The sequence below is a fragment of the Nematolebias whitei genome, chromosome 17 (assembly GCF_014905685.2).
Source record: "Nematolebias whitei isolate Nwh7 chromosome 17, NemWhi1, whole genome shotgun sequence".
In the NCBI taxonomy this organism is placed as follows: domain Eukaryota; kingdom Metazoa; phylum Chordata; class Actinopteri; order Cyprinodontiformes; family Rivulidae; genus Nematolebias; species Nematolebias whitei.
The window spans coordinates 42,650,047-42,666,581 of NC_056514.1; the positions used below are offsets into that span (position 1 = coordinate 42,650,047).

At 41.2% G+C, this 16,535-nt stretch overlaps 1 protein-coding gene across 1 annotated transcript in view; it reads right to left on the reverse strand.

Annotated features, from left to right (window-relative positions):
• The window catches only part of LOC119423588 (janus kinase and microtubule-interacting protein 3-like), a 185,403-nt gene that overhangs the window by 49,802 nt on the left and 119,066 nt on the right, over positions 1-16,535 (reverse strand). Inside the window, exon 12 of the mRNA XM_037690987.1 lies at positions 897-974. Within this exon, the coding sequence (XP_037546915.1) occupies positions 897-974 (78 nt within the window). The remainder of the gene's footprint in view (positions 1-896; positions 975-16,535) is intronic.

The window sequence follows — 16,535 nt, forward strand, 5'->3', positions numbered from 1 at the left end:
ATGACACATTCTGTCCTTAGTGCTCTAACAGAATGAATATTGTTGTTCTCATGGAACTCTGTTTAAACTCACATCTGTCTGCATGCATTACAGTGTGAGATGTTGTTATCAGCCACATGTTGTGTCTGTGATTTTGGTTCTATTGTCACTAATCAGTTCATGACTATTGTTACCAATCAGTTCATTTGTTCAATAATCAGTTCATTGATATTAATCTGTTTATACTGTTCAATCATGAATCAGTTGCTTCATGCCCCCCCCCCCCCCCCTCCTCTTTTCAATATCTTCCCCGTTGAAAGTTTTTTTCCGGGGCATTCATGCTTTGTCAGAACGCATAGTTGCACAACATGCGTCTGTGCATGGCACACAATTACGCGATGCGTAGTTATGCACATGGGGAGCTGAGTGACAAGACGTTTTTTGGGCAAGCTTCCATTTCTTACTGTGTTTGAATGGACCCAGTGAGGCGAGGACCACATCCGCTTTGCCCTTAACCCACTAAGCGACAGCTCTTAAAGGGCGAAGCCTATATGACATAGAACGTTGGTTATGTACTGTAACCCCAGATTCTATGAATATAGGCGTAGCCCTTTAAGCGTCGGGCCTCACTGGCTCCTAAACGGCTGAAGAAAAAGCTATTTTGGGAGCCGATTTCCCGCTCTTAACGTAATTTATACGGACCGGGTGGGGCCCACACAGCAGGTGGGCGTGGACTAATTTTTTTCAGTGCTTATGCTCTGCATAACGGGATAAACCCACTAAGCGACAGCTCTTAAAGGGCTACGCCTATATTCATAGAATCTGGGGTTACAGTACGTAACCAACGTTTTTGTCTCTTTTTCTTTCCCAGATTTTTCTGAGGATGTCTTTTTACCTACTCAGGTGTTAACACTGACCTTATGAGCCTGGTCCATCGACTGCTTCCTGAAGTCCAGCTCCTCATCCAGGTAACCTTTTTGTTTTCTGAAGAGGTCCTAAAAACCAACATCAAAGTCGAGAGAAAAAAAATAAGCCAAACATTCTGAACTTGATTATTATTATTTTTAAACAATATTTTATTTTGTCTTTACATAGGAACATCCAAAAAAGTTCAATCTGGTCCTCTGGACATTCCAAAAAAACAAACAAAAAAAAAAACAAAGCAAAAAAATGTAGAAACGTTTTGTCTCTCATCCGAAAGACTTCCTCAGTCTGAGGTGCTGTATTCAGCTCAGTCTCTTTCTTTTTTTTTTTTTCCCTTTGTCCTGTCCGGCATTGTGACACTTATAATTATTGTCTGAGTGTCAAAGTGATGCCCAACAGATTTACTTTCACAAGCAGAGCATTATGGCTGGCCTTAATGCTCCACTTGATATATAAATTAAATTTGATTAGAATATGCTTTGGGTTTGTTTCAGATGTAATGGACACGGGGACAGAAAACAGAAGATGATAAAGCAGAAAAGTGAGAGAAGAGTTAAAATGTAAAGGAGATAGGAATAGAGGAGAGAGAGAGAGGGATAAAGAGAACAAAAATCAGCATCATTGAAGTCTGCCACTAGACCTGCGGAAAGAGAAAAAAAAACACAACAAACAACTTATATAATGATAGTTATAACATCATTAGAAAGTATTTTATACAGTACATGGTAATACAATATATATTTGATGGCCACCACAACCCAACTGAGTGTGTATCTGATAAACACCTGAATCTAAACACATGTGTGAGCATGATGTCACTATAAGGTTTATCCATAAAAATGTTCAATAGTTGATGTGGGGACTCATAAACCCGTCCCCACAGGACACAAAGGTAACACAGGGAAGACCGGAACCACAGACACATATGCCCCTTTTCCACCGTCACAGAGCGGATCAGATCAGTTCGGGTTGGTTCAGATCGGTTCGGGTCTGTTGTGTTTCCATGTACATTTCTGGACTGGCTCTGTAGGCGGGGACTAGAATCCAACTGGTCTTACCACCTGGTGGCGGTAGTGCTCCCTTAAGCTACTTACTAGCCACCACTAAACGTATTCGAAGAAGAACACCCTGAAGGTTTTGTCACAAGATGTTTTGGAAGAGATGTCATGCTCTAATGGAGTACCTCATGAGCTGTAACTTATAAACCTGATTCATAATCCTACCTTACTGCCTTCCTGCTGCTTTAAACCCATGTGTTTTTCATTTTAGTATAGATTTTTACAATAAAGATGTATTAAAAATATCTTCACTTTTATTATTTACAGATATGCACAAGGTTCATGTTAAAATTGCAAAACATCACACTGTGCTGTAATCTTTGAAACTGCTTTTACAATAAGATACAGACTTGAAAACAATTAGATTAAATTTTGTCCTTGAATTTTAAAGATTTGTCTTTCATTAAATTAAAACATAAATTTATTACTTATTAATCTAAAAAAGTCTGGTCCTCTAGACATTCAAAAAACAAAACTAACAAAAAACATTTAGTTTATTTATTATAAACTGTATTGTTTGTTTTGTGAATGTCCAGAGGACCAGACTTAACTTTTTAGATTTTTCTACCTGGATTATTGAGCAGCATCAGGATATTAATTAATAAATAGTCAGTTGGTCTGTGAACACCATGGGGTCCTAGAAGAGCTGAAGAGGAGGCTGTTTATGTCTGTGCCTCCCTGGTGAAGATGCTGCTCCCACAACCCTGAAGCAGAAGAGGATGGATGGATGGATGGATGGATGGATGGACGGGTGGCGAAGGAGGAGACCATCAAACAGCAGGAGTGGTCAGTTCAGGTGAACTCCTGCCTGTTTGCTTCAGATCAGCTGTTCAAATCTCTGCAGGTTCAAATAAAAGGTGCACCAGGACTTTCAGCTGAATCTCTCGGGCCACAGTTGTACGGACGATAAACGATAACTGCTAAAAGATCACTGATGACTGATAATTGATAACTGTCCTTTCTGAATTTTTGACTGTTTTTGTGTCACTTCATCCTAGAACCAAAAAATGATAACATAATAACAGTTGAGCAGATTCTAGTAATCTTTTCTTAGGATTCATTAAAGATCAAATGCAATTGGAAATTCTTCTCAACTTCCAGTATGAATTTAAACAAACACTATATGAACTTAACATTGTAAAATTTGTTTAGGAAATTTAATGTTCAAGGACACCACTTAAGAAAAAAATTGTTTAATATGAAAAGTAAGAAGTGAAAAATGTAGAAAAATAAAAACTACTGCGTCCAACTAATGATTGTGTATCTGTGTGTCCCTCGTCTCACGGGCTTCATCCAGAAGAAGACACAAGTGTTGTTCCTGCTGTGTCCGCTTCAGTTCTTCATGTTCATTCAGTGATGAAATAAGACTTTTCTTTACTGGACTCTTTTCTCTTTCTCTTCACTAGAAAGAAGAAACAGGTGGTTAATTCAAGCTACATACTGTTTTTGAATAAATGCATGAAACAAAGAAAGGTGCTGCTAACAGCTATAATAGATATATTAATAATAATAAACTGATCAAATAAGAAAATGAAAAATAAATTGGTTAAAAAATAATGAAAATGATAATAATGGATATATGAATCAGAAAGTATTATACAGATGCAGATATTCTTTGTCATTCGCACCACATGTGGTACATGTGGTGGATCAAAATTATGTTCACAGGGTCCCAGTTACATCCAACAATAAAATATAAAAGAAAAACAGTAATAAGATCTAAGATATGAACTAATAAAAACATCAACTAAAAATATGATAAGCTCTAATAGCATAAAAACATTAAACACAATACGCAGAACAGCAGCACGGACTTGAGTCTGTGTGAACAGACGAGCACGAATGAACACAGCAACATGAAACAGATCAGCAGCAACATGATGTGATTCGTCAGTGTTATATATTCATAAGGCTGCACAAACTCAAGTTCATGTTGCTGTTTGACGTATTGTTTTGATTGTTTACTGCTATTAGTGCTTAGTGTTTTATTAGTAGATGTTTTTTAGTTGATATTTTTATTAATTCATATCTTCGATCTTATTACTGTTTTTCTTTTACATTTTGTTGTCTGTAACTGGGACCCTGTGTACATAATTTCATCCCAATTCAGTATTTATTCAACATTTTAGTTTTTTACTTTAAAAATAAAATAAATCAAGTCCTCATCGGCACAAATAAAGTGATGTGGAACAGTTGCATCTGTTCTTACCGAGCACAGAAGCTGCAGCGTTGTGCTGCTCTGTGAGGTGCAGCTGGGCTGTGATGGAGCTCTGTCAGGTGTAGACTCCTCTGATGGAGCAGGAGCAGGAGCAGGAGTCGGGAGGCTTGGAGGGTTTAATGTGGAGTTTAGAGATGAACTGTCACACGCTGAAAGACGTTCTGGATAAAATACAGTGAGAAACGGGACCGGAGGACAGTTAGCATTTATGCAAATTAGCTTAGCGTCGTAGCACCGACGTTGTACTATTATGGCGTCAGCCTCTTTTGTTAGTTAAAAATATGTTCAGAACCGATGGGATGAGTAACTTAAAATATGTTTAAAGTTAGAAAACACTCACCATCTTCTATAAATGGTTCAAGTAGAGCAGCGGCCGTGTCCAAACCACCCTCCAATCCTCCATCTAGCTCGCTTTGACTTTTTTCGTCGGCCACCAAGCACAACAACACCTGCACTTCTGCATTTGACCACGGCTTTGACATTATTGTTGTTGTATAGCTTCAAAATACTAAAAGATACGCTCCTCGTGTTATCGCTAATGGCAAGCGGTAGAGAAAAAAATGGTGGATCGGGTTGTTTGGAAAGACTCCACAGACTCCTCCCCCAGACCAATCAGTGACCGACAGTGTTTCTGACGTCACGGCGCGGCTCGCTCGGAACCCTTGAGAAGCCGGGCCAGAATTTAGCGAGGCGAGCCGGTCACAGAAACAGTGGAAAGACCTCAAACGCGCTTCAAGCCGGAAATATCCGACCCGCGCCGTGACGGTGGAAAAGGGGCAATAGTGGCCCCAAAGCCCGGAACTTCGGTAGTCCCCCAACAGTGACACCCGCACCCCCCAGAGAGAGAAGCAAAGGGAAGCCCTGGGTGATCCCCAGCACCCACAATGCAGAAACCCCCAGTAGGCCGTAGCGATGAGTCAACAGGCCCAGCGCACAAATGCATCCTTAAAGCCCCACACCACAGGCCCGGAGAAGCCCCGGCATGCCACCCATGCACCCAAAATGAATTTGTCACTTGTTACAAGGACATATTTTAAAAATTAAATGTTGAGCATTATTTTATTTATCATTATAATTAATTTACAAATTGAGCAGTCTTAGAGAAGAAAATGAAAATGCAGTTTGGAATTTTTATATTTAATTTTATTTGAGTCAAAACAACATGAGCTTTATTTTGAAAATGAAAAGCCATCCATCTATCCATCCATCCCTTATCTTTTACCCGCTTCTTCCATTTTGGGTCACGGGGGTTACCGGTGCCCATTTCCAGCAATCACTGTGCAAGGGGCAAGGTAAAATGAAAAGCATTTCTTCTAATTCATTTTAATTTTCAAATTTGACATTTCAAAATGAATTTTGGTCACTTTTTACAGGAACATATTTTGGAAACTAAATGTTAAACATTTTTTATTAATCATTTTATTAATTTACAAACTGAGCAGTCTTGAAGACAAAAATGAAAATGCAGTTTGGAATTTTTATTTTTAATTTTATTTGAGTCAAAACATGCAGCTTTATTTTGAAAATGAAAAGCATTTCTATTTATCCATTTTAATTTGAAAACTGTTACACATGCAACAACTGCACAGCACCAAGACAGCTTTAGTAAGGGTCTGTAATGACATTCTGCTAGCGAATGACTCTGGTCAGTCTGTGATCCTGGTACTCCTTGACCTTACTGCTGCATTTGACACTGTTGATCACAGCATCCTTATGTCACGGCTAGAACACTGGGTTGGGATTACAGGGGTGGCGCTAGAATGGTACGTTTGTATCTGGGTGACGGGTGTTTTTTTGTTAACTTTGACAATAATTTATCTGCTTCTGTCCCTCTTTCCTGTGGGGTCCCACAAGGCTCCATTCTTGGATCCCTTCTGTTCTCACTGTATCTGCTCCCCTTGGGGTCAATCCTGAGGAAACATGGTATTTTGTTTCATTGTTATACCGATGACGCTTGGATTTATCTGCCTTTAAAACCAAACAGTTCCTGCTCCATCCACCCTTTGCTAAAATATCTTGATGACATCAAGACTTGGATGGCTGTGAACTTCTTGAGTTTTAATGATCAGAAGACTGAGGTCATTGTGTTTAACCAAAGCTCTACCACTGTCACTGATCCTGTAAACCTGCACTCCCTTCAGCCACATCTAAAGCAGTCGGTTATCAATCTCGGGGTAGCGTTAGACTCGGACTTTAAGTTTAATAAACTGATCAACACTGTTCTACAAAAAAGCTTCTTTCAGCTAAGGCAGATAGCAAAGCTTAAGTCCGTTCTGTCCAGATCCAACCTAGAAAAATTTGTCCATGCATTTATTACAACCCGGCTGGAATACTGTAACTCACTTTATGTTGGAATTAGTCAGGCTTCACTTTCACGTCTCCAGCTCGTACAAAATGCGGCAGCTCAGCTACTAACAGGAACTCGAAGGTTTGAGCACATTACTCCAGTTCTGTCCTCCCTTCACTGGCTTCCTGTGCATGTCGGAATCAATTTTAAAATTCTCCGGCTGACATTCAAGTGCATTAACGGCCTTGCACCATCATACCTCTCCGACCTCTTCATCCTTATGCTCCTTCTCGGGGTTAGAGATCATCAGACCAGCTGCTTTTGGCCGTACCAAAAACCAGGATGAAGCTCAGAAGAGATTGAGCATTTTCAGTCATGGGCCTTAAGCTCTGGAACAATCTGCCCATCAACATTTGACCGGCCACCTCAGTCTCTGCCTTTAAAACTCTCCTGAAAACTCATCTGTACTCATTGACATTCAACACAGGGTGATCGGATTTAGATCTAGTTTTTCATTGATGCTGATTCTGTTTATGCTTTTGTTATTATTCCTATTTAACACAAGGTCATCAGATCTGATTTAGTATTTCATTAGTTATGTTTACATGCGCCGAATTCTTTGACTGGATTGAAATGTGTTCTGTTGAATAATTCAAATATATTGTTTACATGGGCCCAATCTGTTCATGACAAGCGTTTACATGCAGCGGGCTTTGTTCTGAACAGCAGTACTGATATGCGCAGAGTGGTAAACTCTCCTTAAAAAAAACACAGAAGAAGAAGTTCTACTTCCAGGGTGAATGTAAACAAACCTGAGCACCCAAAATGGACCCGCGACAGGTTTTAATGATGGTGGAGACGTTGCTGCACTCCCTGACTGAGCTGCAGGTGATACAGATCATTTTGAACTCTTTCAAAGTTTCTAATAGAAATGTTGTGTCGCTCACCGACCAGTTTTGCTTCCCTGACATGCTAATATTATTAGCATTAGCCAGGCGGAAATGGCAAAGTCGCACATGCGCAGTCAGGTCAATTTTTCACGATCAGATAAAAACGAACAGATCAAGCATTTACATGCGCACCGATCGGGTTACGGATCGGCGTAAACCAACCATTTCGTTCTGATCACAAATTATATCGGATTGCGCCGAATACACAAAAAATAACCCGAACGGAGTGTTTACATGACACTTTTATTCCGACCGGCCATTTGGTCCGCTTACTTATGTCCATGTAAACATATCCATTGTTTCTGACTGAGTTTATGATTTTTGTTATTATTTCCTTGACTTTTGACAAGACATGATCTGATTTAGTATTTCATTGTTTCTAATTATGTTTTCGGTTTTATATTTTTATTCCATGTGCTGTAAATATATCTTGCTACTTTTTATTTGACGTTATGATATTTTTGTTAAGCACTTTGGTAACAGTTTCTGTTTTAAATGTGCTCTATAAATAAATCTGACTTGACTTGACATACACTTCCATAGCCAGACTTCCACCCCCTTGTTCATAAAATGTTTGGTTGAGCCTTAACATGCCAGAGCTGTTAACTTATCATAATCAGCCCTTCAAAGTAGCAACTTATTTTCTGCTCCTGGGATTTCATTATTAAAGACTTGCTTTTGTAGGGTTTGTATTCCAAATTCTAATTATTGTCATTTCAGTCTTTCTTTAGATTTAGATGAGGTATAACTAATTATGTCCTCTTAAACAATCTTTAAAGGCCTCTAACCTTATAGCCACATATGTTTGTGTTGTATTCTCTTTAAAGTAATGGTCTAATTTTTCCCATGTACTTAATAAATTATTTTTCCAGCAGCCATTTATGACTAGAATCTATCTAGGTACTTCTCTGATCAGGTTGTAGTCTGTATATGCAAGGCAACTTTGACCATGGTCTGATATCAGTATACTGTCATAATAGCAAACGTTGGTTACTACTGTAACCCCAGATTCTATGAATATAGGCATAGCCCTTTAAGGCTGTCGCTTAGTGGGTTTATCCCGCCTTGTGAAGCATTACACTGAAAACTTTAATTCATGCCCACCTGCTGTGTGGGCCCCACCTGGTCCGTATAAATTACGTTTAGAGCAGGTAAATGGCTCCCAAATAGCTTTTTCTTCAGCCGCTTAGGAGCCAGTGAGGCCCGACGCTTAAAGGGCTACGCCTATATTCATAGAATCTGGGGTTACAGTATGTAACCAATGTTCTATTTCATATAGGCTTCGCCCTTTAAGGCTGTCGCTTAGTGGGTTAAGGGTGAAGCGGATGTGGTCCTCACCTCACTGGGTCCATTCGAACACCATATGAAGAGGAAGCTTGCTCAAAAAATGTCTTGTCACTCAGCTCCCCATGTGCGTAATTACGCGTTGTGTAATTATGTGTACCATACACAGACGCATGCTGTGTAATTATGCGTTCTGAATGCATGAACGCCCCGGAAAAAGTTTCAACGGAGGGGAGAAAAGCTGAAAAAATCCATGAACCAACCGGTTCACGGCTGAACAGTATGAACAGATTAATAACAAGAAAGCTGATTATTAATCAAATGAACTGATTAGTAACGATAGTCATGAACTGATTAATGACAATAGAACCAAAATAACAGTCACAACTTGTGACTGATAACATCTCACACTGTAATGCATGCAGACAGATGTGAGTTTAACGGGGTTCCATGAAACAACAATATTCAATCTGTTAAAGCATTAAGTATAGAATATGTCATGGAACGAGCCGTCACATCTCGTAGATAAAAGCGAATAAATGAGCAGGGTGTTGATCACGCGGCCGCAGTGCAAATACCCTGCATTGTCATACCATTATGCAAAGCAGTCGAAGATGCGATACCTCTGGTCGAGTGTGCCTTGAGGTTGACAGGAGGCTCTAAATCTGATGTTCTGCAGGCTTCAGAGATGACCTCACACAACCAGTGTGACAGGCGCTGGATGGATAACAGGCGACCTGCAGATGCATCTCTATAATGCACAAACAATTGTTGAGTTTGACGCATTGCAGTTGTGCACGCTATGTAACACGTCAACGCCCGCACAGGACAGAGAAGATGGAAAGATGCTTCTTCTTCTGTTTGTGGGGAGGAGGGGAAAAAAAAATCTCCAACGATATCGCTCTTGATTTAAAGAGCTTGTGATGTTTTAGGCATAAAGCTGGATTTGGTCTTGGATCAACTGAGCTGCAATCAGCCTGAATTACATGACGGAGCGACAGAGAGGGCAGATAAATGTCTCACCCTCTTAGCGGATGTTAAAGCCAGCATCAGGGCTGTTTTAAGATACAAGAATTTAATTGGAACCTGATTCAGTAGCTCAGATGAGCTTAGATCAGGGCTCGCAGGACCAGCATTAAATCCCACTGTGGAACAAGTGGGCGTGAAACAGGACTGCATCTCTGTACACCTTTTAAAAAACGCTTAATCAGCGGATTAAAAACTGTTCTGTCCTCAAAACCTTCGTGACAAGAAGAGATGGCTGCAGCGTACGTTTAATCGTGCTGAACACCAGATTTCTGTCCATCAGCTGCTGCAGAAAAGATAGCACGCCACCTAGTGGACATGAGGTGGCATCTAACCCTTTCTCTGTACGCCTTTTAAAAAACGCTTCATCAGCGGATGATTAAAGGCTGTTCCGTCTCCGAAATCTTCATGACAAGAAGAGATGGCTGTAGCATATATTTAATCGTGATGAACGCCAAATTTCTGTCCATTGACTGCTGCAGAAAAGACAGCACGTCACCCAGTGGACATGAAGTGGCCTCTACACCTTCTTTGTATATCTTTACAAAAACGCTCCATCAATGGATTATTAAAGGCTGTTCCGTCTCCGAAAACTTTGTGACAAGAAGAAAAGGCTGCAGCATACGTTTAATCGTGCTGAAACGCCTAATTTCTGTCCATCAACTGCTGCAGAAAAGACAGCATGTCACCTAGTGGACATGAGGTGGCCTCTGCACCTTCTCTGTACACCTTTTACAAAACGCTCCATCAGAGGATGATTAAAGGCTGTTTTGTCACCGAAAACTTCGTGACAAGAAGAGATGGCTGCAGCGTACGTTTAGTCGTGCTGAACACCAAATTTCTGTCCCTCAGCTGCTGCAAAAAGGACAGCACGCCACCTAGCGAACATGAGGTGGCCTCTATATCTTGCGGGAGACCCATCCTCTCTAAGCGAATCCGTTCAGCGGCCAGACCCACATGTGCTGGCCTATTTCTGGGTAACTCCTGATCGCTCCTCCCGCCTGGAGGAAAGAATCCTCCCACCACGGTCCACAGTTTCCACGGGCACTCCGATAACGGGCGTCGTAGAACCGAAACCATGGTGCGTTCACACGCTCGGGAGCCACCAGGAGAACTATCAATCCTTCTTCCTGACCTCGGTTAAAAAAAACGTAGTATCAGAGGAGGTGGGGGAATGTGTAAACGTTTTGGGCCATGGGCTATGAGCGAACACGTCCACCCCCCAGCGGTAGTTCGTCTCGTGGGCTCAGTGAAGCCCATAGTTGACACTGAGCATTTCCTCGTGTCGCAAACAGGTCAACGGCCGCTTTGCCAAATTCCTGCCATGTCTGGGCCATCAAACCGAGGTAGAGGGTCCACTCCCCGTGACGCGGACCGCCCCTGGACATCACATCTGCCTCTTGTACAGAACACCGGGGATGTACACTGATCTGATGGAGAGCAGATTTTGGTGTGCCCAGCACAGTACTTTCCTCGCAATGTGTAACATTTGGGCTGCGTTGATTCTGCAGCACGGGAGCAAAGTGTTAAATCACATTCAGAACCGTGCAACCTTTCAGAACTTTTATATGAGCTGTTGTGAGAAAGCCACAGTGCCCCTACAGCTCTGGGCCATGTACATTTACCAGATTAAGGCTTCTTGAGAGTCATTTGAGAGAGAGAGAACAAACCTTGAGAGAGCAAATGACTCCTGGTTCTCCTTGACCTTACTGCTGCATTTGATACTATTGACTACAGTATCCTCCTGGCTAGAACACTGGGTTAGGATTACTGGTGCTGCGTTATAATGGTTCAGTTCATACCTGAGCAACAGGAGTTTTTGTGTTAATGTTGCTAACAGTCTATCCACTTCAGTGCCTCTTTCCTGCGGGGTCCTGCAAGGCTCCTTTCTTAAAACCCTTGTGTTTTCATTGTATCTGCTCCCCTGGGGTCTATCCTAAGGAAACATGGTATTTCCTTTCATTGTTATGCCATTGATTCTCAGATTTATATGCCCTTGAAACCCAACTATTCCTGCTCCATTCACCCTTTGCTAAAATGTCTTGATGACATCAAGACATGGATGGCTTCATGGCCATCCATGTCAGGCTCTCATGGAAATAATAGAACAAATAACTACTGCTGTCGATCAAAAACAGTATTGTGTTAGTATTTTTGTTGATTTAAAAAAAGCATTCGATACTATTGACCACACTATTCTCCTTGAAAAATTAAATAAATATGGTATAAGAGGACCAGCATTACACTGGGTATCTAGCTATTTAAAAGATAGGAAACAGTTTGTACAAATAAATGGTGTAAGATCTGACCTGTGCAATATCACTTGTGGAGTTCCTCAAGGCTCTGTACTTGGACCAAAGTTATTTATTTTATATGTGAATGACTTAGTGAATGTATCAGGACTCCTCAAATGTGTCCTTTTTGCAGATGCCACCACATTTTTTTGCTTGGATAAAGATGTAAAACGGATGTTGGAATTGATGAAGACAGAATTTGATAAAATACAAACTTGGTTTAAACTTAATAAATTATCATTAAATTTAGATAAAACTAAATACATGATATTTAGTAACAAAAAGAGAACTGTTGATGATCCATTTAAAATTGAGGGTGTTGAGATTTGTAGAGTTAATGAGATGAAATTTTGGGTGTGATCATTGATGAACAGCTAACATGGAAAAATCACATAAATTCTGTAAGAACAAAAATATCTAAATCTATTGCAGTACTGTACAAAGTCAGGGAATTATTAAATGATAAAGCTCTGTACATGTTGTATAACACAATCATTGTTCCACATTTAATCTATTGCATTGATGTTTGGGGGAAAGCGTGTAAAACATTTACAAAACCTATTTTTATTTTACAGAAAAGAGCTGTAAGAATTATCACCAGAAAGCATTACAGTCACCCATCAAGCACATTATTTTATCAACTGAAGTTATTGAAGTTCCATGATTTGGTAGATTATAGTATTTTATCAGTTATGTATAGGGCTCAAAATCACACATTACCATTAAATATCCAAAGAAATTTTGTTAAAAGACAAAGTTGTTATAATCTTAAGGGGACAGAAATATTTGTCAAACCAAAATTCAGAACTAGTCTGAAGGGAAGGTCTACCTCAATCCAAGGAGTTGGATTGTGGAATGGTCTAGAGAGTGATGTGAAAAATGCCAAGTCAATGTGTACATTTAAAAAAAAGATCAAAACTGAATTGTTAAAAAAGTATATATGAAGTAGATTAGTGTGTGTTTTGTATTAGAATTAGATAAATTAGAAAGCTACTCATTTTGTACTCTAAAAAAGTTAAATCTGGTCCTCTGGACATTCAAAAAACAAAACAAAGCAAATCAACAAAAAAATGTAGAAACGTTTCGTCTCTCATCCGAGAGACTTCCTCAGTCTGAGGAGCTGTATTCAGCTCAGTCTCTTAAATAGCACCGTCTCAGGGTGGATCAACCAGTTTTGCTGCTGACAACCAAAACCAGCTGATCACATGCTCAAGAAGGACCATCAGCATAAAAATGGATCATTAGCACCTGATGGCTGTTTACTGTTCACAGAGGGCTGAGTGATACTAGCAATCACAGCATTGTAAGAGGGGGACAGTTGAACCCGGAGGCCTCCACCCCTGTTTAATGATGGACGGTTTCTTTTCACAAAGATGGCCTCCTTTACTCCTCTCTCAAACCATCGTTACTCTCTGTCCAGGATGTGAACATCTTCATCCCTGAAAGAGTGACCGCTGGCCTGGAGATGAGTGTAGACCTCAGAGTCCTGGCCTGATGATGTTGATCTTCTGTGCTGGGCCATCCTTTTGGCCAGTGGCTGTTTTGTTTCCCCGATGTAAGATTGATCACAGCCCTCCTGACACTGAACAGCATACACAACATTGCTCTGTTTGTGCCGGGGGACTGGATCTTTGGGATGAACCAGTGCCGTAATGTATTTTGGGGTTTAAAAGCCACTGGGACGTTATGTTTAGAAAATAAACGTCTCAGTTTCTCTGATACTCCCTAAACATATGGAATGACCACTGGTCTGGGTCTGGGTTCCTCCTTTTCACCTGTTGGCTGACTGGAGTCCTGTTTGTGTTTCTTCTCTGCTTTCAGGAAGGCCCAGTTAGGATATCCACATTGCTCTAGAGCCTGTCTTGTGTGGGATTTCTCCTTCTGCCTGGCTCCTGAGCTAGTGGGGACGCTGTCTGCTCTGTGATACAGAGTCCTGATGACTCCTAACTTGTGCTCCAAAGGGTGATGGGAGTCAAACTACAAATACTGGTCTGTGTGGGTGGGTTTGCGGTACACCTCAGTTTGCAAATGTCCTCTATCAGAGACTGAGACCTCACAGTCCAAGAAAGCCAACCTGTCATTTTTTTACATCTTCTCGTGTGAACTTGATATATTTATCCACAGAGTTGATGTGGTCAGTAAAATGTTGGACTTCCTGAGATTTGATTTTAACCCAGGTGTCGTCAACATACCTGAACCAATGACTTGGTGGTGTCCCTGAAAAGGACGTCAAGGCTCTCTTTTCTACCTCCTCCATGTACAGGTTGGCAACAATAGGAGAAACTGGAGACCCCATAGCACACCCATGTTTCTGCCTATAATATTGCTCCCCATATGTGAAGTAGGTTGACTGCAGGCACAGTTTCAAGAGTTGACACAGTTGTTCTGTAGAAAGTGTGGTCCTGCTGCTCAGAGTGGTGTCTGATTTTAATTTTAAACTGACCACCTCTACTGCATCATTAACAGGAATGCACGTAAAGAGTGATGTGACATCAAAAGAGACCATTGTTTCATCAGTCTCCATGATGACATCCCTCACCTTGTCGACAAAGTCCATGGTGTTCTGTATGTGGTGTTCTGAGCTGCCAACTAAAGGGATGAGTACAGACGCCAGATATTTGGAAACATTGTAAGTGACAGAGTTAATCATACTAACAATTGGTCTTAAAGGTACACCTTGTTTGTGGATTTTAGGTAAACCATACAGACTAGGTGTGGCCTCCCCTGGGTACAGTCTGTGGTACAGAAAACGGTCAATAGCCTTGTCCTGCTCCAAAATTTTCAGGCAATCTAATAACTTTTTCTTGTAACCACTTCCTGGATCTCTTTTCAGAGGTTCATAAGTGTTTAAGTCACTAAGGAGAGTCATAACCTTCTCATGATAGTCTTTCTGGTTCAAAATCACTGTGCACCTTCCTTTGTCTGCTGGGAGAATGATGATGTTTTTGTCCTTGCTAAGAGTGGTGAGTGCATCCCTCTCCTCTCTACTGATGTTGGAAGGTGGTGGTTTGGCATTGCTGAGGCAGGCTGAAACTTTGATTCTGAGCTGTTCTGCTTCAGCCTCTTTAATTTTGTTGTTGCGGATGGCTGACTCAGTAGCTGTGATCATCTCCACCAGAGGAATTCTACTTGGTGCAACCGCAAAGTTCAGTCCCCTGGCAAGAATCTCTGTCTCTGGCTGGGTGAGCTGTCTGTCAGATAAATTCTTCACCCACTTTTCTGTCTCCCTGGCATGTAATTGACTACTGGAGTGTTGTCCTACACTGAATGTGTTGTTATTGGAATAGTGATGGTGTTGATGAGCTATTAGTACGTTAAACTTGTTTTGTTGTCGAGTCTTGGACTTGACATGCTGTGCTAAGCGTGCCTGATCTGTACAGTCCAACACTTGCTGAAGTGTGGTCTGATCTAGACACGTTGTTAGTTTCTGTTTAATGTGCTCTTCTTTGGCCTTCAAGGCCTCAATAGTAAAATTGGTCTGTCTCACCCGTTCATTCAGCAGCTGGGTCTGTGCCTTCTGCAGGATCTTGCTTGCCCGGTGCCCGCTGACCGAAGATTTTAGTTCCAGGCTCTTGGGAATGATGCCACTTTGTCGACATCTGAGGTTGAATCGCAAATGGTTCCTGTAGTCTGCCCTCTTCCTTGCTGTTTTCTCAAACTCTCTAACTAGTTTGAGGCAATCCTGGCCAAAGTGGTTCAAAATATCCTGATGCATGCTCAATAATACAGGTAGAAAAATCTAAAAAAGTTCAATCTGGTCCTCTGGACATTCAAAAAACCCAAAAAACAAAACAAAGCAAAAAAATATAGAAATGTTTCGTCTCTCATCCAAGAGACTTCCTCAGTCTGAGGTGCTGTTTTCAGCTCAGTCTCTTAAATAGCACCTTCTCAGAGTGGATCAACCAGTTTGCTGCTGACAACCAAAACCAGCTGATCACATGCTGAAGAAGGACCATCAGCCTAAACTTTTGTGTTAACTCTTGAAACTGTGCCTGCAGTCAACCTACTTCACATATGGGGAGCAATATTATAGGCAGAAACATGGGTGTGCTATGGGGTCTCCAGTTTCTCCTATTGTTGCCAATCTGTACATGGAGGAGGTAGAAAAGAGAGCCTTGACGTCCTTTTCAGGGACACCACCAAGTCATTGGTTCAGGTATGTTGACAACACCTAGGTTAAAATTAAATCTCAGGAAGTCCAACATTTTACTGACAACATCAACTCTGTGGATAAATACATCAAGTTCACACGAGAAGATGTAAAAAATGGCAAGTTGGCTTTCTTGGACTGTGAGGTCTCAGTTTCTGATAGAGGACATTTGCAAACTGAGGTGTACCGCAAACCCACCCACACAGACCAGTATTTGCAGTTTGACTCCCATCACCCTTTGGAGCACAAGTTAGGAGTCATCAGGACTCTGTATCACAGAGCAGACAGCGTCCCCACTAGCTCTGGAGCCGGGCAGAAAGAAATCCCACACAAGACAGGCTCTAGAGCAATGTGGATATCCTAAC